The sequence below is a fragment of the Procambarus clarkii genome, chromosome 1, assembly GCF_040958095.1.
Source record: "Procambarus clarkii isolate CNS0578487 chromosome 1, FALCON_Pclarkii_2.0, whole genome shotgun sequence".
Taxonomy (NCBI): Eukaryota; Metazoa; Arthropoda; class Malacostraca; order Decapoda; family Cambaridae; genus Procambarus; species Procambarus clarkii.
In genome coordinates, this window is record NC_091150.1 from 41,929,573 (window position 1) to 41,953,230 (window position 23,658).

At 55.6% G+C, this 23,658-nt stretch overlaps 1 protein-coding gene and 1 non-coding gene across 2 annotated transcripts in view; both read right to left on the bottom strand.

The window, feature by feature from the left end:
• Nucleotides 1-2,319, bottom strand: part of LOC138363088 (streptococcal hemagglutinin-like) — a 15,077-nt gene extending 12,758 nt beyond the window's left edge. The window contains exons 1-2 of the mRNA XM_069322045.1: nt 2,296-2,319; nt 1,315-1,509 (exon numbers count right to left, since the gene is read on the bottom strand). Coding sequence (XP_069178146.1) covers nt 1,315-1,509; nt 2,296-2,319 — 219 coding nt within the window. The remainder of the gene's footprint in view (nt 1-1,314; nt 1,510-2,295) is intronic.
• The window catches only part of LOC123760339 (uncharacterized), a 193,904-nt gene that overhangs the window by 64,581 nt on the left and 105,665 nt on the right, over nt 1-23,658 (bottom strand). The gene's annotated exons all lie outside the window — the stretch shown is intronic.

Consider the following 23,658-nt stretch of genomic DNA (forward strand, 5'->3'; position numbering starts at 1 on the left):
ACAAAGTCGCCAAAGATTTGAGAAAAGATGTACAGGTTCTTAAGTGCTTGCGTAACTGCTTCGTGAATCTGGCCCCAAGACCTGCGGAAAAAACATGCATCCCTTCTACGTCATCATTACACAAACCTCAACCCAGTCTTCCCTGACGAGACGAGTGTGTCATGTTTTATACATGGTGTGAACGGGCCGTGACGTAACTACGTCGTCACAATGTTCAGCCCGATACAGGTTTTGGGTCCTAGAAATTCGGACTGTATACAGCAGGTAACCGGCCAGAAATGGTCGAAATGGTGGCCACTTCTGGCTGCGTAAATTACGAGAACCTGTTGGTTATTTAAACACCAAAATGCTTCATTCACATGTAAATTGCGTTTGATTTTCGAATGCACTATTAGGCTTTTTTTTTTAATGCATAAGAACTAGAATTTCTACAACAAACCCTCAGGTTCCACGAGGCGTGACGTTAACGTGATGACCACCTCTCTAGGAGGTTAAAAAAAATCAGATCTAAGGTTATGATAAAGAAAATATCTTTCCTTTTCCTCTGTCTCTCGCCATCTTCAGTAGCCTAATCTAGCTGGCTGTTGACAGGCTTTCACCTTCACCGAAATCTCACTTTCACGTTGTGCAGCGGTGCATGATTATGACCAGGAAGGCGAGGGTGACACCATACATTGCACGCGCGTGTTCACACTCGACAGGTAACACCCACCCCCCCCTCCCCACTCATCCAACACAATGACATGCCTCCCGGTTTTTAAGGCAAACTGCTGAGGTGGGGCCCATGAGCTGAAGCAAAATACGGCAAGCTATATTTAGTTATGGGTTGAGCGGGCGCGTGCACACCCAATACACAAACTTATAGGGGGGCTACTTTGCAATATGGATAATCGACTTCAACCCAAAGACGTGCAAGGTAATGAGAATGACCGAAGAAGTGAGGCCACAAAAGCCAATAGTGTGTGTGACGAGAAGCTCCCGAAATCTGAGAAGGATCAGAAAGAACGTCAAGGCTAACCCCATCAGGAACACGTCATCAGCATATGGAAAGTCAACAAAAATCAGGAGTCGTATCTTATCAAATTCGAATAAAACGAGAACGAGGAGATATGTTAGCGACCTATAAGATCCTTAGGCGAGCTGAAAACTTGATGTGGAGTGAAATGTTTAGCTTATATCCATAACCTTTTGTTCTTCTGGAGCGTATATGCCAGTCACTCAGATGAGCCATAACCTAGAGATGAAAGGGAAAAATATATTTAACCAGGCTTCATTGTAACATTGCCTGGTCGAAGAGGCTGTAACCCGCATAACCATAACAATTCGATTAATCCGATCCGATAACTGTAGCAGAAAGTCTAAATTCCATCTAGATTCCTCATCATAAGAGGTAGTAGAATCCAATTCAATCCATAGATTTGAACGTGATTTGTTTTTAAAACGGCGAGTCTTCAGTCTCTGCACTAGGTGACGACATGAATGACGAGGTCCAAGAACTGAAGCTTGATCCTGCAAGAACAATTAAATAACAATTACGCGAATGCATGCACACTCACATACATACACACACACACGTGTGTGTGTGTATGTATGTATGTATGTATCACTAGCAACAACATGACAATATCCAAGCGTCACCCCTCCCCCATGACACTGCCCAAGCACCACCACCACCCTGACACTGCCCCAAGCACCACCACCCTGACACTGCCCCAAGCACCACCACCACCACCCTGACACTGCCCAAGCACCACCACCACCACCCTGACACTGCCCCAAGCACCACCACCACCACCCTGACACTGCCCAAGCACCACCACCACCCTGACACTGCCCAAGCACCACCACCACCCTGACACTGCCCCAAGCACCACAACAGCCGCCCATTACCAACCATGCCATAAAAGCAGCCACTCCCAACCTACCATAAGCAGGCACCCCCACCTGCCCAATGGTCAGTCAATAAGCCGCAAAGATCAGGGGGTTCAAGACCGTCAACGGGTGTTTGCTAGAAGCAAACTTTGCATAAGGATGACGCCACTAAGCTCCAAGATTTGCTTCTCCGTCCGTTTGCTTTGATTCCTCGTCAGTTTTAAGACAAAATGAATTCTTCTTACTTAAATATTTTAATATACACAGATTAAAACTTATGTTGACCAGACCACACACTAGAAGGAGAAGGGACTACGACGTTTTGGTCCGTCCTGGACCATTCTCAAGTTCATCGACTTGAGAATGGTCCAGGACGGACCGAAACGTCGTAGTCCCTTCTAGTGTGTGGTCTGGTCAACATACTTTAGCCACGTTATTGTGACTCATCGTCTGCATTAAAACTTATAATGTGAAAAATTCTTACATATATGAATACATCGATTCATTCATAATGAACAATATTTTCCTCAGCAGACATCCTTCGCCTTTCACTTTTGCAAGACGCGTCGCTCCATAAGAACAGTTCCAGCAATTTTTACACATTTTCCAGCATCATCTCTGAAGAAAATTACAGCGTTTGTCACACTTTCTTGCTGGAGGCGGCTTGCTGGTGATGTACTCGCCTAGATGTACTCGTCTAGTTGTGCTTGTGGGAGTCTAGCTTTGGCTCTTTGGTCCCGCCTCAACTGTCAATCAATTCGTGTACAGATTCTAGAGCCTATTGGGTTCTATCAAATCTACATTTGAAACTGCGTATGGAGTCTGCCTCCACCACACTCCCTAATGCATTCCATATGTTAACTACTCTGACACTGAAAAAAATCTTGTTACTGTCTCTGTAGCTCATTTGGGTACTAAGTTTACACTATCCCCCCCCCCCCTGGTTTGTATTCCACCCGTGCTAAATAGTTTGACTTTGTCCACCCTGTCAAGTCCCCTGAGAATTTTGTAGGTGGTTATCATGTCTCCCCTTACTCTTCGTGTCGTTGGGACACGAGGTTTAGCTCCCGTAACCTTACCTCGTAGCTCATACCTCTCAGTTCTTCGTCTAGTCTGGTGGCATACCTCTGAATCTTCTCTAACTTTGTCGTGTTTAACTAGGTATGGACTCCAGGCTGGAGCTGCATACTCCAGGATTGGTCTGACATAAGTGTCGTTCAGATCAAGGTCCTGAACGATTCCTTACGCAAGTTTCTAAAGGCAGCTCTTATGTTGACCAATCTAGCATATGCCGCTGATCCTTTTTATGTGGACCTCTGGGGACAGGTTCGGTGTGAAATCAGCCCCCAGATCTTTCTATTTGACTCTTGCAGGATTTCACCTCCGGGATGGTACCTTGTGTTCAGCCTGTTCCCTTCGCCTAATTTCATTAATTTACACTTTCCTGAGTTAAACTTTAGTAGCCATTTCCTAGACCATTCCTCCAGTTTCTCCAGGTCGTCCTGTAGTCTCTGTCTATCTCCATCTGTCTTGATTCTTCTCAATTTTTGCATCATCAGTAAACATCGAGAGGACTGAGTCAATACTCTCTGAAAGATTGTTTACATATATTAGAAACAGGATGGGTTCAAGTACAGAGCCCTGTGGGACTCCGCTGGTGACATCTCGCCACTCTGATGTCTCCCCCCTCACAGTTACTCGCAGTTTCCTGTTGCTTAGGTACTCCCGTAAGAGATAAGTGCGTGGGGGGAGGAAGCCTCACATTAATGTCAACCCTCGGTGTCATACCTTGTGACTGTCAAAACGCAACTGTGTTAAAGCTGATAAATTATGCACAGTTTGGTGTTTCCAGAGGTAGTGAAGGTGCCTGGAGAGGCCCAGTCACTCCTGGGAGAGGTGCAGGTCTAGTGTGTGATCAGCACTTGTGTCAACAGTAAAGATAGTGCTCGCTTATGCACCATCCACTCCGCTAAATGCCTAGTACGTGGATTGAACAAGTATTCACACACCTACTTAAAAAAACCTGTACACTTCTCAATCTTTGGCGGCTTTGTTTACAGATTATAGTAAACAAATTAAACAGTTTCCCAGCATCGAAACTTCCCAGTCAAGTGTTGTTATAAACAGTCTCCTGGTGGTTCGGGGCTCGTACAGTAATATATTTAAGCAAAGTCGCCAAAGTAGAAAGAAATAAAAAATGTACAAGCTCTTGTGTAACTACTTGATGCCTCGAGGTCCAGGTTCCCACCGCCCGCCGCAGCGGAGTAACAGTCACCTTACTTCAGCAGTAGAGAAAAATTTCTTATTAGCTTCATATCTGCAAACCTCACCCAAGCAGTCACCGCTGGACCCTCGTCGCATGTACCAAGCAGTAGTCCGCCTCCAAGCAGGAGCCAAGCTCGATAATCTGCTGAAAAAGGACAATGACGCCGTAGTAATCATTCAAGCATGGCGTAATCTCCTGCTGTTAGACAATACATGTCTTGGCCGTGCCTCAAGGCAGATACACAACTAGCGTTCTCAGTCATTAGGGCAATAGACGACTATTAAAGTCCGCTTACACCAAACCGCGAGTGAAAAAACATCTGCGCCAGATAATCCGAAACTCCTAAATTAGAGCACAAATCACCAAGAAAATATAGGGTTATACTGGAGGTGCAATTTAAGACATCACCAGCAAGGACAAAGATGCTCCTAGAGAAACTGCCGCACCAAGAGACCCACCTAGAACCCCTCGACAACAATATTATACCAGTAGCCAACGACACCAGATCAGACCCATTAATCGTTAGCAAATCTCGGGTTCATAAAGCGACATTTTATATCTTTCAGTTGGGTCAGCAGGCGGGTTTACAGGACTAAGACCAAAGCCCATTAGCCTCAGCCCCACACTTGTGATGCTAAGGAAGGTTCCCCTGATGAATCTCTGGAGAGTCGTCAACACGTATGGCCGGCGGCATCCCCGAGATCATCAGTCTCTTCTTTGTCAGTGTTTCCCTCTATCAACTCAACCGAAAGGATTGAGAAATCAAAGCAATCTATGTTGCAACACTCGCTTCCCCCCCCCCCTTTCCCCTGAAGCTGTATTGCTCAGGCTCCCACGAGAACAGTCAGACGAAGCGACCAACTTGTTAAAACAAATCTGCTTGCTTGTGGGTTCTGCAAGATTGTGAAGCAGCTGTCTATGCGGAACGAGCCTATGTTGCCAATATTTCATATCGAGAGGCTTTTACCAACCTGGATTTTTTTAAATGCTTTCAATCTCGTCAGAAGCGACACAATATGCTCCTGCTTCTCTACGCCATTTCCCCTCTCTTTTCAACATTTACTGAAGCCTGCTACATTGGTCATTTATACTTCTCGGTGGTCACGAAATGAGCTCAGATGGTGTTCAACAGGATGATCTTCCCCTTGTCCCTCTTTCTTAATATTAAAAAACTAATCTGACCAACAAGTTCGGCATCTAATTCTTGGACGATGGTAAAATAACTGTCTACAGATTACCTCCGAGGACACCAGGAAAATTCCGGGAGCAAAGAAATAACTTTGGGTGTCTCTTCCCCCCCCCCCCTCCAAACCTCCTCCAAGTGTGAAATTGTATGTTGTTTCGATCATAAATCAGTCCCACAGATCCTCCCATGCTCAACGACATCGAGGAAATCTTTGAAAAGAAAATCACTAATCCAAAGAGGATGTAAGAGAATTGGCGATGTTGATCTTGACTATGCAGTTTGCTTCCTGTAGGCGCCTCTACTTTGAAATGCTAGTATTGATCATACTTTATAGAATCAATTATACAGTACGACTACCGAGTTCCTTGTCCGAAACTGAGGACATTTTCAGAGGTGACACCTCAATCTTTTTGAGGTTTCCCTAATCCTACAACACCCCGATGTTGAAGAGTATGACATCCTGCTGAAGATGATGTTAGGATAAAGTGGTCAGCCTTCCTGACAATGTCTCACAGTGGGAACAGCCATTCTCCCCAACAGACTGTGGCCTCGCCGTCTATACAGTCACCCAAATTGCTGTACCAACCTTCCTATCTTCTATCTCAAATGACCCAGTCACGGAAATTCTACCAGATAACCTGTGACAACAGAAGTAATCAAATCTTTCCAGAATGCAACGCCAAGTGGAATTTCCTTACCGCCCAGAGACCAGACCAGACCAGCTCCAACAAAATACAACCACCAATCAAGTTGAGACAGGCCGCATCGTGGCTTAAGAATCTCACCATTTTGATCAATGAAGCAACAACTTGTCATGACTTTGCTCGCCTCACAGTCGTGAGTGTCCCGCAACATACACGCGAAATTGTTTTTTTTTTTTCAATCCTTATATTTGCAACTGGGGTTGCATCTCTACTTGCACCACCACTTCTGTACTGCAGGAATGCTACATTGCTGCTCTCCAATTCACGCTGTATGCAAGAGTATTTACAATGTGGCAGAAACTGATGAATATGGGTTGTGCGATCCATATACTGCTGCGAAGCCAATTTCGTAATGTCCCGTAATTGAGCAGCACCAGGCGTGGAACTGTACTTGGACATCCACTCTGGTCAACACCTCAGCCCGTTCTCACAATATGACGGTTTTGAAAAAAAAATGAAATTGTTTTGCCTAAGCAAGAACGTTCAAACCTTAGCAGCCAGCCCACCGTACCTATCTAAGCCGATGCTTAGGATAATGGCAATATTACGTTGCATTTTACTTAAACACAAACATACACCATCAAAATTTTGTGACTCCGTTAAAAACGGAGATGTTATGCAGGAGAACACTTGCAGCAGATAAAGGCAAGTACAATAAGTACAAAAAATCACACACACACACACACACACACACACACACACACACACAAGCACAACTTTGTATCTGATCTGAACAGTTTACATTTCTTTCTTTTCTAGATAACGTGCGGTCGTGCGTGTGACAACTAATGTAACACTACATAAAAATGAAGAAACACAAATGATAAATATATATCTGCCAGCTCTTACCCATCAGTAATGAAGGAGGAGCGTCCTGGGAGACTAAGACAGGCACACTATGGTCTCTATATTCCACACACGGCCCAAATGGCTGACACCATCCAACAGTAATGAACATTTAATAGTGACCCCCCCCCCACCACCACCCATCCCCTGCTACCCATCCACCACCTACCCCCAACCACCCCTCCTCCATGCTCATGTTCTTTCATGTTCTTTACATCTTACCAATAAGATTTGTACGCTCTTCACTCCCGTCTCTTCAGACCACTTTGTCACACACTAACCTCCTCCTCCTCGTCGTCCTCCGTCAGTGTGTCTAGTATATTGCGTCAAGTCTTACCGGGGAGGGAGGGAGGTGGTGGGGAGGAGTGTGAGGATGATAGTGATGGAGTAAGAGTGATGGAGTAAGGCGGAGAGTCATACTTCATCACCCTTACGAAGCTTATTATATTGGATAATTTTACATTCGGAAAATACCTGGTATTGGTTTAGAATTAAGGATGTTGACTTCTGCAACAAATTAACGGTATTACATAGCAGACGTTGGATTGCTGGAGTCGCTTAATTCACCCCGTCCTTAGACCAAGTTCATTCCATCCTGCGGTCGACCCCAAAGACTCATTCATAAATTTTAACATGCTGTTCATTCAAAACAGGAATTTTCTCAAATTATTATTATTTTATATTACTATATTGTACATATGAACAAATCCACAAGGGACCGTGACAAGGATTCGAACCTGCGTCCGAGAGCACCCCAGACGCTGCCTTAATCGACTGAGCTACGACATAGAATAAGAATTGCAACCAGAAATTCTACTGAATTTACTTGGATCCTGCAGCTTCTCCGAGACACAAACCAAGCTCAGTCGATTAAGGCAGCATCTGGTATGCTCTCGGACGCAGGTTCGAATCCTCGTCACGGCCCTTGTGGATTTGTTCATTTGATGCATCATGCTATTGTGATTTCTGTGTGTAATAGTGTCTCCCCATTACCATTCAATAAAATAAAAATCCACAGAGGTTTACCTCTGTGGATTTTTCCACAGAGGTAAACCTCTGTGGAAAAAAATTAGGTTTACAGAGGTAAACCTCTGTGGAAAAAAAAGAAAACCTCTGTGGAAAAAAACAAAAACAAAAAAATTTTTTTTTTTTGGTTCTGACCATCTAACCAAGAGGGTCAGAGCCTAGGCAAACCCCCTAACCAACGGGAGCTGATAATCACTGGCCCAATATGCGTCAATACTGCCAGGGATTGTTGGGGTTATCTTATTATACACAAGAAGCCGTCCACTGTTGGTTCGACGGTCGGCATTCAATCCTCGACCATCCAAGTGGTTGGGCACCATTCCTTCCCCCCCCCCCCCCACCGTCCCATCCCTAAATCCTTATCCTGACTCCTTTTCCAATGGCTACATAGTCGTAATGGCTTGGCGCTTTCTGATAATTCCCTCCCTCGGGGCTCCCCAGTAGGGTTATAGAAGAATAATGGTGACAAACACCGTAGGGGGAGCGGGACGCCATCAGGAAGTGGAGGAAGTGGCTATAGTCCGTTACACGTGTTAATAAGATAATCCGAGCGCGGAGTGAGAGCGCGCAGAATGAGAGCGCGCAGAATGAGAGCGCGCAGAATGAGAGCGCGCAGAATGAGAGCGCGCAGAATGAGAGCGCGCAGAATGAGAGCGCGCAGAATGAGAGAGCGCAGAATGAGAGAGCGCAGAATGAGAGCGCGCAGAATGAGAGCGCGCAGAATGAGAGAGCGCAGAATGAGAGCGCGCAGAATGAGAGCGCGCAGAATGAGAGCGCGCAGAATGAGAGCGCGCAGAATGAGAGCGCGCAGAATGAGGTGGCCGACTCTCCAGTCTTCAAGCCGTGTGTTTGATCACATACTATATACACTTCTCTCTTTTACTCTCCCCATTCAAACAATTACAATTTTTTTTTCTCGTTATTGCAACAAAAAAATGGTTTACGGCATTACAAACGGAACTGCAACCACGAACAGTTACGTAAACTACGCTGGGAGGTGGTGCAGGAGCAGAGGTCAGCTGGTGGCTCCTTTGGCCAGGTGGTGGGTGGCCCCGTCGGCCAGGTGGTGGGTGGCCCCGTCGGCCAGGTGGTGGGTGTCATTCGCAGATAGTGAGAACACACTATGAATGGACGAGGACTTTGGACTTATTCCCTGGACGAGTACTGACCAAGTGGAAGGAGTTTATAGTCGTCGAGGTTAATTAATACCAAGTGTATATGCAAGGGTAGATATGACAAGCAGCACAAAGGGTCTGGGGCCATTAGACAACTGATAAGCACGGAGCCCAGGAGCTGAAACTCCGTGTGAACACATTTACGCAAGTACACATTATCCATAATAGCTTAATCTGAAGACCCAGATTGAAGTCCCAGTTAGATATAGGGTCCAAGTGAATATAATTTTATTATCCACATTTTGTGTGTGTGTGGGGTTGACAATTTTATATAGGTGTACATTTTTCATTCAAGTGTTAGTTTTTCACGATTGGTAAAATAAAGTTTAATATAAACAAGAAATAACGAAAAGCAAATTACAGAAACCATTGAGACATTAAAGTGAAAGTCAGTTCAAAGAAAAGTTTCTAGGACTCGTTTAATGTTGGACTTAACCAGCTATCGACCGCAGGATGGTTGTTAAGGCCACCGCAAGAGTTCACTCACTCTACAGCAAGTATACTTTAGTATACGTTAGTATACTTGCTGTATAGTTACACTAGCAAATGGGGTACACCTCTGTACACATCACTTCCTTATGAAGCCGAAATTAATTTAATTAACCTGAAAATTGACTTACGAAATTTAAATACATTTCATTATATATAAATTTAATTAAGTAATTATACATATTCTGGTTCGTTAATTAAAAATTTTTAAGCTTTTCTGTAAAACAGCTTTAGAGATATTGAATACTTTACTACAACAAAAATTATCAATAAAACGTTTAAATAAGGGTAACACTTTTATTAATGTCGTGATGTTCAGCAAAGAACACCATTCCTTCACCCCCTCCCCCTCGACCAGACCCTGGTCTGTCAGCCCCCCACGCCCCAGACCCTGGTCGGTCAGCCCCCACGCCCCAGACCCTGGTCGGTCAGCCCCCCACGCCCCAGACCCTGGTCGGTCAGCCCCCCACGCCCCAGACCCTGGTCCGATTACCAAGCTGTTACTGTCCACGAGCCCAGCCCACACCGTCCCCTCGGGTCGTCCCAGGGTTGTGACGCTGCTGGCCCACAGTGGGCACGGACCCCAGGTACTCCTCGGGGAAACAGCTCGGCAACTTGCTATTAAAACGAAGTGAACGAATGACAATTTGAAAATGCAAACTCGCAGTTATGGCTCATGGAAACATTTAAGAATGGCTGCGTGGTTCAAGCAGCCTCTTAAATCATTGCTCGATAGCGCCAGGTTATATAATATCAGTAAGAAAGTGTCCTCTTCTGCCTGGCTCCTGCTCCCGTTTCGTTGGGACTGGTGGCGTCCTCTGCTGGGATTTTTACAAAGTGCAGACCATAGTTCACGAAGCGGACTAGGTACTGGGGGTACTGACAGTACCCCCAGTACCGACCCGTACGGCGGTGCATGTTCATATGGGTAGTTCAAAGTGTTTACAAGCACCAGCGACCTCATGAAAGAACGGGAAATTCTATAGCTATTCAATAGGCATGATCTGGACGGTTTTATTTTCGTGGAAGGACTAATTAACCATGCTCTCACCTGAACGACCAGTTGAAATTCAAAGCTATTTGGTGATAAAATCTCTGAACTGATTGGAGAGTACTGGAGTGCCTCGGTGAGGCGGGAAGGATCCTCGACAAAGAATGATAGAAGCTCTTGAACCATTAGCAGAGTTATCTGCCAAATAAGCCTTTTATATTTCTTCTAACTCCTTCAGAGACTTCTTGGAGTAATGTAAACCTAAATGTGTAATAATATCCTGACGTGTCGAGTCATTCGTTATGATACATGTAGCTTGGTAGCAATGTTCACAGTGACTGGAGCAACGTCTTGGTCCAATATGCTCAAAACTGGTGGGGGGTTTGTCAAGGCCTCAGCGGGTTGGGTTTCTCAAGGTCGGGGTTCAAATGATCATGCGGGTAAATAGTCTCACTTGCAGCTCCGATCATTCAACAGTTCCAAGACTAAACGACTGAATATATGTACGTAGGACTGGTCTAAGTCTAGATCCGATAAAATATAGTACCTGGTCGAATATTTGAGCTGATAAAATACCTGGGAACGAACGCAGATCACCTCCCCCTCTATACCCACCCTGCCTCACTACCCAAACACCCTCGCCCTTAATTTTAACCCAACCTCCATTACAGTAAAGACCCCACTATTACTCAACCAAGAATCAAGTGGGTCTGTTACGTGTTTGGATATGAAGTTTATTCAGCAGTTTAGATAAAGAACCTGGCCGTGTTTGTGAGGGCGGTGTCCGTGTTTACACTACTGCTGCTGTGACAACACCACACTTTACACTGCTGCTGCAGCACTGCTGGTAAACATGCTTTGGTAAATGAATACAAACATTCTTTTATTGTCTTCGTTCATATTCTCTTTCGGTCTCAGCCCTCCTACTAACCTATAGTGTAGACACTCGCACTAATACGAAGAAAAGCATCGAGACGGGACGCCAGGACACACCGCCACTACAAAAACAAACAAACATAGTATCAAACAATTACAAGATGGTTGCACTAACATAGCACATCATTAATGCCTCTCAGAGGGTGCTAATAACTCAACTTACCAGTTTTATGGGAAAAGCATTAGCCATACTACCCCAGATGAACACCGTGAACCAGGAAGATCTTTCGCAGTGTTGATTACGACAAAATTAAAAGTGTCGGGTACAAGCCAAAATGCACATGTCTTATACATGCATTTAGTAAGAACACTGAAAAATGGGACCATGCAGTCGGCCTATAAAATGTGAACTAAGTGAATAATGTTTAGTAGGGTGGTGGATTTTAACTCTCGGCAGGTGTGTTGTATCGGTAGGCCCATACATCCTGCGGGGAGGAAGACGTCTACCGTTACAGATGTAACTGTAACCTGAGCTTGTAAAAGCATCTTAATCACCTTCAGTGGTGAAGTGCTTAATAACATACTAGTTTCTATAGCAGCTATCGTACCCTGTCAAAGTAGGAGAGGTAAATGAGTGGGTGAGCGAGTGAGTACGATATGCGGAAGCTGGTCAAAATTGCATTTCACTTTTGTAAACGAACGTTAATGGCTATGTTAAAAAAAAAGGCCTCGAAAACTGTTTATATAAGACAGACGTAAATCTCTGTACAGACATAAATCTATTTATGTATGTAGGTTAGACTGGCATTGTTAAAAACACTGCACTCTGTGGTTGATTGTTCAATAAATCACTGAACTATATGTTTAACAGATCTCTCACCTTGTCCATGGAGGACAGAGGAAAATTAATATCTATTGTTGGTTAGCATTGTAAAGTGTGACCGACTATTTTCGATGTAAAATAAAATAACGTTGTCAGAAACGGTAGCTTTTTGTATTTCCAAGTTGTAACTGGTTTTATATGCATCAATTTCAAAAACAAACAAAATTACATGGATCACTATATATTTTCCGAAGCATTGAAATCTCCTTGTATATCAGCACTGATAACTATTTGCTCGGCATTGAATTTTCCAGTACATTATTACTTCGTCTTGAGCACTATCCTCGAGCATTGAACATACAACGGTCGGCTCCTACTGTGCTTTGGCGATGCTGATAATGGAATTTATTCGCAATCCTTTGGTAACAGATGAACATCGTCTCTTGACGTTACCGTGTTAGGAACGTAGTATTGAGGGTGGCTCACGTCCCCCTCCCCTCCCCTTTCCCAATCACCATCACATCTATCTTGGCCAGGGAGGGGTCGTGTAACAGGTCAACCCCCCTCCCTCCCCCCCCCAACGATCCCTGGGCGCTCCAGAATCCCTGAATAGGGAGGGGTCGGGTAACATGTATAACCCCCTACCCAACCGTGGGTCATGTAACACAGGTCAACCCCCACTACCACCACCCACCAAACTGGGAAGTGGAGGGAGCTCCCTGACAAGCTGACAAGGGGAGGGAGCTCCCTGACAAGCTGACAAGGGGAGGGAGCTCCCTGACAAGCTGACAAGGGGAGGGAGCTCCCTGACAAGCTGACAAGGGGAGGGAGCTCCCTGACAAGGGGAGGGAGCTCCCTGACAAGGGGAGGGAGCTCCCTGACAAGGGGAGGGAGCTCCCTGACAAGCTGACAAGGGGAGGGAGCTCCCTGACAAGGGGAGGGAGCTCCCTGACAAGCTGACAAGGGGAGGGAGCTCCCTGACAAGGGGAGGGAGCTCCCTGACAAGCTGACAAGGGGAGGGAGCTCCCTGACAAGGGGAGGGAGCTCCCTGACAAGCTGACAAGGGGAGGGAGCTCCCTGACAAGGGGAGGGAGCTCCCTGACAAGCTGACAAGGGGAGGGAGCTCCCTGACAAGCTGACAAGGGGAGGGAGCTCCCTGACAAGCTGACAAGGGGAGGGAGCTCCCTGACAAGCTGACAAGGGGAGGGAGCTCCCTGACAAGCTGACAAGGGGAGGGAGCTCCCTACCAAATTAACACTTACCATCGTCATCATGATGACGTGCGGCACAAGAGGCAGCTTCGGGCCGGGTCCCTCAGACGGAGCCCAATATAGCGGGAACGCAGGTGTCTCCCGGGCTTATCTCAGACGATCACCCTCCGAGGTGGGTTTTTTCCTGCCAGATCCCGCCAGTGGCCCACCACGGTCCTGTACCCAGACACTCGTCCCCCCGCCAGTGGCCCACCACGGTCCTGTACCCAGACACTCGTCCCCCCGCCAGTGGCCCACCACGGTCCTGTACCCAGACACTCGTCCCCCCGCCAGTGGCACACCACGGTCCTGTACCCAGACACTCGTCCCCCCGCCAGTGGCCCACCACGGTCCTGTACCCAGACACTGGCCCCCCACCAGTGGCCCACCACGGTCCTGTACCCAGACACTCGTCCCCCCGCCAGTGGCCCACCACGGTCCTGTACCCAGACACTCGTCCCCCCGCCAGTGGCCCACCACGGTCCTGTACCCAGACACTCGTCCCCCCACCAGTGGCCCACCACGGTCCTGTACCCAGACACTGGCCCCCACCAGTGGCCCACCACGGTCCTGTACCCAGACACTGGCCCCCACCAGTGGCCCACCACGGTCCTGTACCCAGACACTGGCCCCCACCAGTGGCCCACCACGGTCCTGTACCCAGACACTGGCCCCCACCAGTGGTCCACCACGGTCCTGTACCCAGACACTGGCCCCCACCAGTGGTCCACCACGGTCCTGTACCCAGACACTGGCCCCCACCAGTAAGCCAGAACATCCATCTACACTGCGCTCGTCCGCGCTGCGCACGTTTACATCTTAAGTGCGGCATGTTGTGGTAAAGATTATTTAGTTTGATTTGGGATTCAAATTTGATTTCGAATATTTTCTTTAATTTGATATATAACATTATTGATGGCGAAAAATACGAATAAATTTGTCAGGATCTATTTGCCGTCCCCCACCCCTACCAGCGGCATCAATTTGCCGTCCCCCCTACCGGCGGCATCAATTTGCCGTCCCCCCTACCGGCGGCATCAATTTGCCGTCCCCCCTACCGGCGGCATCAATTTGCCGTCCCCCCTACCGGCGGCATCAATTTGCCGTCCCCCCTACCGGCGGCATCAATTTGCCGTACCCCCTACCGGCGGCATCTCTCAGCCGCCACCCCCCCCCCCACCGGCGGCATCTCTCAGCCCCCCCCCCTACCGGCGGCGTCTTTCAGCCGCCCTCCCTACCGGCGGCGTCTTTCAGCCGCCCTCCCTACCGGCGGCGTCTTTCAGCCGCCCTCCCTACCGGCGGCGTCTTTCAGCCGCCCTCCCTACCGGCGGCGTCTTTCAGCCGCCCTCCCTACCGGCGGCGTCTTTCAGCCGCCCTCCCTACCGGCGGCGTCTTTCAGCCGCCCTCCCTACCGGCGGCGTCTTTCAGCCGCCCTCCCTACCGGCGGCGTCTTTCAGCCGCCCTCCCTACCGGCGGCGTCTTTCAGCCGCCCTCCCTACCGGCGGCGTCTTTCAGCCGCCCTCCCTACCGGCGGCGTCTTTCAGCCGCCCTCCCTACCGGCGGCGTCTTTCAGCCGCCCTCCCTACCGGCGGCGTCTTTCAGCCGCCCTCCCTACCGGCGGCGTCTTTCAGCCGCCCTCCCTACCGGCGGCGTCTTTCAGCCGCCCTCCCTACCGGCGGCGTCTTTCAGCCGCCCTCCCTACCGGCGGCGTCTTTCAGCCGTCCTCCCTACCGGCGGCGTCTTTCAGCCGTCCCCCCTACCGACGGCATCTTTCAGCCGTCCTCCCTACCGACGGCGTCTTTCAGCCGTCCCCCTACCGGCGGCGTCTTTCAGCCGTCCTCCCTACCGGCGGCGTCTTTCAGCCGTCCTCCCTACCGGCGGCGTCTTTCAGCCGTCCTCCCTACCGGCGGCGTCTTTCAGCCGTCCTCCCTACCGGCGGCGTCTTTCAGCCGTCCCCCCTACCGGCGGCGTCTTTCAGCCGTCCCCCCTACCGGCGGCGTCTTTCAGCCGTCCCCCCTACCGGCGGCGTCTTTCAGCCGTCCCCCCTACCGGCGGCGTCTTTCAGCCGTCCCCCCTACCGGCGGCGTCTTTCAGCCGTCCTCCCTACCGGCGGCGTCTTTCAGCCGTCCCCCCTACCGGCGGCGTCTTTCAGCCGTCCTCCCTACCGGCGGCGTCTTTCAGCCGTCCTCCCTACCGGCGGCGTCTTTCAGCCGCCCTCCCTACCGGCGGCGTCTTTCAGCCGTCCTCCCTACCGGCGGCGTCTTTCAGCCGTCCCTCTACCGCCGGCGTCTTTCAGCCGTCCTCCCTACCGGCGGCGTCTTTCAGCCGTCCTCCCTACCGGCGGCGTCTTTCAGCCGTCCTCCCTACCGGCGGCGTCTTTCAGCCGTCCCCCCTCCCGGCGGCGTCTTTCAGCCGCCCTCCCTACCGGCGGCGTCTTTCAGCCGTCCTCCCTACCGGCGGCGTCTTTCAGCCGTCCCTCTACCGGCGGCGTCTTTCAGCCGTCCTCCCTACCGGCGGCGTCTTTCAGCCGTCCTCCCTACCGGCGGCGTCTTTCAGCCGTCCTCCCTACCGGCGGCGTCTTTCAGCCGTCCTCCCTACCGGCGGCGTCTTTCAGCCGTCCTCCCTACCGGCGGCGTCTTTCAGCCGTCCTCCCTACCGGCGGCGTCTTTCAGCCGTCCTCCCTACCGGCGGCGTCTTTCAGCCGTCCTCCCTACCGGCGGCGTCTTTCAGCCGTCCTCCCTACCGGCGGCGTCTTTCAGCCGTCCTCCCTACCGGCGGCGTCTTTCAGCCGTCCTCCCTACCGGCGGCGTCTTTCAGCCGCCTTCCCTACGGGCGGCGTCTTTCAGCCGTCCCCCCTACGGGCGGCGTCTTTCAGCCGTCCTCCCTACCGGCGGCGTCTTTCAGCCGTCCTCCCTACCGGCGGCGTCTTTCAGCCGCCCTCCCTACCGGCGGCGTCTTTCAGCCGTCCCCCCTACCGGCGGCGTCTTTCAGCCGTCCCCCCTACCGGCGGCGTCTTTCAGCCGTCCTCCCTACCGGCGGCGTCTTTCAGCCGTCCCTCTACCGACGGCGTCTTTCAGCCGTCCTCCCTACCGGCGGCGTCTTTCAGCCGTCCTCCCTACCGGCGGCGTCTTTCAGCCGTCCTCCCTACCGGCGGCGTCTTTCAGCCGTCCCCCCTACGGGCGGCGTCTTTCAGCCGCCCTCCCTACCGGCGGCGTCTTTCAGCCGTCCCCCCTACGGGCGGCGTCTTTCAGCCGTCCCCCCTACCGGCGGCGTCTTTCAGCCGTCCCTCTACCGGCGGCGTCTTTCAGCCGTCCTCCCTACCGGCGGCGTCTTTCAGCCGTCCCTCTACCGGCGGCGTCTTTCAGCCGTCCTCCCTACCGGCGGCGTCTTTCAGCCGTCCTCCCTACCGGCGGCGTCTTTCAGCCGTCCCCCCTACCGGCGGCGTCTTTCAGCCGTCCTCCCTACCGGCGGCGTCTTTCAGCCGTCCCTCTACCGGCGGCGTCTTTCAGCCGTCCTCCCTACCGGCGGCGTCTTTCAGCCGTCCTCCCTACCGGCGGCGTCTTTCAGCCGCCCCCCCTACCAGCGGCGTCTTTCAGCCGTCCTCCCTATCGGCGGCGTCTTTCAGCCGTCCTCCCTACCGGCGGCGTCTTTCAGCCGTCCCTCTACCGACGGCGTCTTTCAGCCGTCCCCCCTACCGGCGGCGTCTTTCAGCCGTCCTCCCTACCGGCGGCGTCTTTCAGCCGTCCTCCCTACCGGCGGCGTCTTTCAGCCGTCCCTCTACCGACGGCGTCTTTCAGCCGTCCTCCCTACCGGCGGCGTCTTTCAGCCGTCCCCCCTACCGGCGGCGTCTTTCAGCCGTCCCCCCTACCGGCGGCGTCTTTCAGCCGTCCTCCCTACCGGCGGCGTCTTTCAGCCGTCCCCCCTACCGGCGGCGTCTTTCAGCCGTCCTCCCTACCGGCGGCGTCTTTCAGCCGTCCTTCCCTACCGGCGGCGTCTTTCAGCCGCCCTCCCTACCGGCGGCGTCTTTCAGCCGTCCTCCCTACCGGCGGCGTCTTTCAGCCGTCCCCCTACCGGCGGCGTCTTTCAGCCGTCCTCCCTACCGCGGCGTCTTTCAGCCGTCCTCCCTACCGGCGGCGTCTTTCAGCCGTCCCCCTACCGGCGGCGTCTTTCAGCCGTCCTCCCTACCGGCGGCGTCTTTCAGCCGTCCTCCCTACCGGCGGCGTCTTTCAGCCGTCCCTCTACCGGCGGCGTCTTTCAGCCGTCCTCCCTACCGGCGGCGTCTTTCAGCCGTCCTCCCTACCGGCGGCGTCTTTCAGCCGTCCTCCCTACCGGCGGCGTCTTTCAGCCGTCCCTCTACCCGGCGTCTTTCAGCCGTCCTCCCTACCGGCGGCGTCTTTCAGCCGTCCCCTACCGGCGGCGTCTTTCAGCCGTCCTCCCTACCGGCGGCGTCTTTCAGCCGTCCTCCCTACCGGCGGCGTCTTTCAGCCGCCTCCCTACCGGCGGCGTCTTTCAGCCGCCTCCCTACCGGCGGCGTCTTTCAGCCGTCCTCCTACCGGCGGCGTCTTTCAGCCGTCCTCCCTACCGGCGGCGTCTTTCAGCCGTCCCCCTACCGGCGGCGTCTTTCAGCCGTCCTCCCTACCGGCGGCGTCTTTCAGCCGTCCCTACCGGCGGCGTCTTTCAGCCGTCCTCCCTACCGGCGGCGTCTTTCAGCCGTCCTCCCTACCGGCGGCGTCTTTCAGCCGTCCTCCCTACCGGCGGCGTCTTTCAGCCGTCCTCCCTACCGGCGGCGTCTTTCAGCCGTCCCCCTACCGGCGGCGTCTTTCAGCCGCCCTCCCTACCGGCGGCGTCTTTCAGCCGTCCCCCCTACCGGCGGCGTCTTTCAGCCGTCCCCCTACCGGCGGCGTCTTTCAGCCGTCCCTCTACCGGCGGCGTCTTTCAGCCGTCCTCCCTACCGGCGGCGTCTTTCAGCCGTCCCTCTACCGGCGGCGTCTTTCAGCCGTCCTCCCTACCGGCGGCGTCTTTCAGCCGTCCTCCCTACCGGCGGCGTCTTTCAGCCGTCCCCCTACCGGCGGCGTCTTTCAGCCGTCCTCCCTACCGGCGGCGTCTTTCAGCCGTCCCTCTACCGGCGGCGTCTTTCAGCCGTCCTCCCTACCGGCGGCGTCTTTCAGCCGTCCTCCCTACCGGCGGCGTCTTTCAGCCGTCCCCCTACCGGCGGCGTCTTTCAGCCGTCCTCCCTACCGGCGGCGTCTTTCAGCCGTCCCTCTACCGGCGGCGTCTTTCAGCCGTCCCCCTACCGGCGGCGTCTTTCAGCCGTCCTCCCTACCGGCGGCGTCTTTCAGCCGTCCCTCTACCGGCGGCGTCTTTCAGCCGTCCTCCCTACCGGCGGCGTCTTTCAGCCGCCCCCCTACCGGCGGCGTCTTTCAGCCGTCCCTCTACCGGCGGCGTCTTTCAGCCGTCCTCCCTACCGGCGGCGTCTTTCAGCCGTCCCCCTACCGGCGGCGTCTTTCAGCCGCCTCCCTACCGGCGGCGTCTTTCAGCCGTCCCTCCCTACCGGCGGCGTCTTTCAGCCGTCCCCCCTACCGGCGGCGTCTTTCAGCCGTCCCTCCCTACCGGCGGCGTCTTTCAGCCGTCCTCCCTACCGGCGGCGTCTTTCAGCCGTCCCTCCTACCGGCGGGCGTCTTTCAGCCGTCCCTCCCTACCGGCGGCGTCTTTCAGCCGTCCCTCCCTACCGGCGGCGTCTTTCAGCCGTCCTCCCTACCGGCGGCGTCTTTCAGCCGTCCCTCCCTACCGGCGGCGTCTTTCAGCCGTCCCCCCTACCGGCGGCGTCTTTCAGCCGTCCTCCCTACCGGCGGCGTCTTTCAGCCGTCCTCCCTACCGGCGGCGTCTTTCAGCCGTCCTCCCTACCGGCGGCGTCTTTCAGCCGTCCCTCCCTACCGGCGGCGTCTTTCAGCCGTCCTCCCTACCGGCGGCGTCTTTCAGCCGTCCTCCCTACCGGCGGCGTCTTTCAGCCGTCCTTCCCTACCGGCGGCGTCTTTCAGCCGTCCCTCCCTACTGGCGGCGTCTTTCAGCCGTCCTCCCTACCGCGGCGTCTTTCAGCCGTCCTCCCTACCGGCGGCGTCTTTCAGCCGCCTCCCTACCGGCGGCGTCTTTCAGCCGTCCCCCCTACCGGGCGGCGTCTTCAGCCGTCCCCCCTACCGGCGCGTCTTTCAGCCAGTCACCCCCGCCCCCCCCGTCCCTCCCTACCGGCGGCGTCTTTTCAGAGCCGTCCTCCCTACCGCGGCGTCTTTCAGCCGTCCCCCCTACCGGCGGCGTCTTTCAGCCGTCCTCCCTACCGGCGGCGTCTTTCAGCCGTCCTCCCTACCGGCGGCGGCTTTCAGCCGTCCTCCCGACCGGCGGCGTCTTTCAGGCCGTCCTCCCATACCGCGGCGTCTTTCAGCCGTCCCTCTAACCGCGGCGTCTTTCAGCCGCCCTCCCTACCGGCGGCGTCTTTCAGCCGCCCTCCCTACCGCGGCGTCTTTCAGCCTGCCCTCCCTACCGGCGGCGTCTTTCAGCCGCCCTCCCTACCGGCGGCGTCTTTCAGCCGCCCTCCCTACCGGCGCGTCTTTCAGCCGCCCTCCCTACCGGCGGCGTCTTTCAGCCGCCCTCCCTACCGGCGGCGTCTTTCAGCCGCCCTCCCTACCGGCGGCGTCTTTCAGCCGCCCTCCCTACCGGCGGCGTCTTTCAGCCGCCCTCCCTACCGGCGGCGTCTTTCAGCCGTCCCTCCCTACCGGCGGCGTCTTTCAGCCGTCCCTCCCTACCGGCGGCGTCTTTCAGCCGCCTCCCTACCGGCGGCGTCTTTCAGCCGCCCCCCCTACCGGCGGCGTCTTTCAGCCGCCTCCCCTACCGGCGGCGTCTTTCAGCCGTCCTCCCTACCGGCGGCGTCTTTCAGCCGTCCCTCCCTACCGGCGGCGTCTTTCAGCCGTCCTCCCTACCGGCGGCGTCTTTCAGCCGTCCTCCCTACCGGCGGCGTCTTTCAGCGCCCTCCTACCGCGGGCGTCTTCAGCCCCCTACCGGCGGCGTCTTTCAGCCGTCCTCCCTACCGGCGGCGTCTTTCAGCCGTCCTCCCTACCGGCGGCGTCTTTCAGCCGTCCTCCCTACCGGCGGCGTCTTTCAGCCGTCCTCCCTACCGGCGGCGTCTTTCAGCCGTCCTCCCTACCGGCGGCGTCTTTCAGCCGTCCCCCTACCGGCGGCGTCTTTCAGCCGTCCTCCCTACCGGCGGCGTCTTTCAGCCGTCCTCCCTACCGGCGGCGTCTTTCAGCCGTCCTCCCTACCGGCGGCGTCTTTCAGCCGTCCCTCCCTACCGGCGGCGTCTTTCAGCCGTCCTCCCTACCGGCGGCGTCTTTCAGCCGTCCTCCCTACCGGCGGCGTCTTTCAGCCGCCTCCCTACCGGCGGCGTCTTTCAGCCGTCCCCCCTACCGGCGGCGTCTTTCAGCCGTCCTCCCTACCGGCGGCGTCTTTCAGCCGTCCCTCCCTACCGGCGGCGTCTTTCAGCCGCCCTCCCTACCGGCGGCGTCTTTCAGCCGTCCCCCTACCGGCGGCGTCTTTCAGCCGTCCCCCCTACCGGCGGCGTCTTTCAGCCGTCCTCCCTACCGGCGGCGTCTTTCAGCCGTCCCCCTACCGGCGGCGTCTTTCAGCCGTCCCCCCTACCGGCGGCGTCTTTCAGCCGCCCTCCCTACCGGCGGCCGTCTTTCAGCCGTCCTCCCCTACCGGCGGCGTCTTTCAGCCGTCCTCCCTACCGGCGGCGTCTTTCAGCCGTCCTCCCTACCGGCGGCGTCTTTCAGCCGTCCTCCCTACCGGCGGCGTCTTTCAGCCGTCCCCCCTACCGGCGGCGTCTTTCAGCCGTCCTCCCTACCGGCGGCGTCTTTCAGCCGTCCACCCTACCGGCGGCGTCTTTCAGCCGTCCCCTCCTACCGGCGGCGTCTTTCAGCCGCCCTCCCTACCGGCGGCGTCTTTCAGCCGTCCTCCCTACCGGCGGCGTCTTTCAAGCCGTCCCTCTACGGCGGCGTCTTTCAGCCGTCCCTCCCTACCGGCGGCGTCTTTCAGCCGCCCTCCCTACCGGCGGCGTCTTTCAGCCGTCCTCCCTACCGGCGGCGTCTTTCAGCCGTCCTCCCTACCGGCGGCGTCTTTCAGCCGCCCCCCCTCCGGCGGCCGTCTTTCAGCCGTCCTCCCTACCGGCGGCGTCTTTCAGCCGTCCCTCCTACCGGACGGCGTCTTTCAGCCGTCCTCCCTACCGGCGGCGTCTTTCAGCCGTCCTCCCTACCGGCGGCGTCTTTCAGCCGTCCCTCCCTACCGGCGGCGTCTTTCAGCCGTCCTCCCTACCGCGGCGTCTTTCAGCCGTCCCTCCCTACCGGCGGCGTCTTTCAGCCGTCCCTCCCTACCGGCGGCGTCTTTCAGCCGTCCCTCCCTACCGGCGGCGTCTTTCAGCCGTCCTCCCTACCGGCGGCGTCTTCAGCCGTCCTCCCTACCGGCGGCGTCTTTCAGCCGTCCCTCCCTACCGGGCGGCGTCTTTCAGCCGTCCCTCCCTACCGGCGGCGTCTTTTCAGCCGTCCTCCCTACCGGCGGCGTCTTTCAGCCGTCCCTCCCTACCGGCGGCGTCTTTCAGCCGTCCTCCCCTACCGGCGGCGTCTTTCAGCCGTCCTCCCTACGGCGGCCGTCTTTCAGCCGTCCCTCCCTACCGGCGGCGTCTTTCAGCCGTCCTCCCTTACCGGCGGCGTCTTTCAGCCGTCCTCCCTACCGGCGGCGTCTTTCAGCCGTCCCTCCCTACCGGCGGCGTCTTTCAGCCGTCCTCCCTACCGGCGGCGTCTTTCAGCCGTCCTCCCTACCGGCGGCGTCTTTCAGCCGTCCTCCCTACCGGCGGCGTCTTTCAGCCGTCCTCCCCTACCGGCGGCGTCTTTCAGCCGTCCTCCCTACCGGCGGCGTCTTTCAGCCGTCCTCCCTACCGGCGGCGTCTTTCAGCCGTCCTCCCTACCGGCGGCGTCTTTCAGCCGTCCTCCCTAACCGGCGGCGTCTTTCAGCCGTCCTCCCTACCGGCGGCGTCTTTCAGCCGTCCTCCCTACCGGACGGCGTCTTTCAGCCGCCCTCCCTACCGGCGGCGTCTTTCAGCCGTCCCTCCCTACGGCGGCGTCTTTCAGCCGTCCTCCCTACCGGCGGCGTCTTTCAGCCGTCCCTCCCTACCGGCGGCGTCTTTCAGCCGTCCTCCCTACCGGCGGCGTCTTTCAGCCGTCCCTCCCTACCGGCGGCGTCTTTCAGCCGTCCTCCCTACCGGCGGCGTCTTTCAGCCGTCCCTCCCTACCAGGCGGCGTCTTTCAGCCGTCCTCCCTACCGGGCGGCGTCTTTCAGCCGTCCTCCCTACCGGGCGGCGTCTTTCAGCCGTCCTTCCCTACCGGCGGCGTCTTTCAGCCGTCCCCCCTACCGGCGGCGTCTTTCAGCCGTCCTCCCTACCGGCGGCGTCTTTCAGCCGTCCTCCCTACCGGCGGCGTCCTTTCAGCCGTCCTCCCCTACCGGCGGGCGTCTTTCAGCCGTCCTCCCTACCGGCGGCGTCTTTCAAGCCGTCCTCCCTACCGGCGGCGTCTTTCAGCCGTCCTCCCTACCGGCGGCGTCTTTCAGCCGTCCTTCCCTACCGGGCGGCGTCTTTCAGCCGTCCTCCCTACCGGCGGCGTCTTTCAGCCGTCCTCCCTACCGGCGGCGTCTTTCAGCCGTCCCTCCCTACCGGCGGCGTCTTTCAGCCGCCCTCCCTACCGGCGGCGTCTTTCAGCCGCCCTCCCTACCGGCGGCGTCTTTCAGCCGTCCTCCCTACCGGCGGGTCTTTCAGCCGTCCCCCTACCGGCGGCGTCTTTCAGCCGTCCCTCCCTACCGGCGGCGTCTTTCAGCCGTCCCCCTACCGGCGGCGTCTTTCAGCCGTCCTCCCTACCGGCGGCGTCTTTCAGCCGTCCTCCCTACCGGCGGCGTCTTTCAGCCGTCCCCTACCGGCGGCGTCTTTCAGCCGTCCCCCCTACCGGCGGCGTCTTTCAGCCGTCCTCCCTACCGGCGGCGTCTTTCAGCCGTCCCCCTACCGGCGGCGTCTTTCAGCCGTCCCCCTACCGGCGGCGTCTTTCAGCCGCCCTCCCTACCGGCGG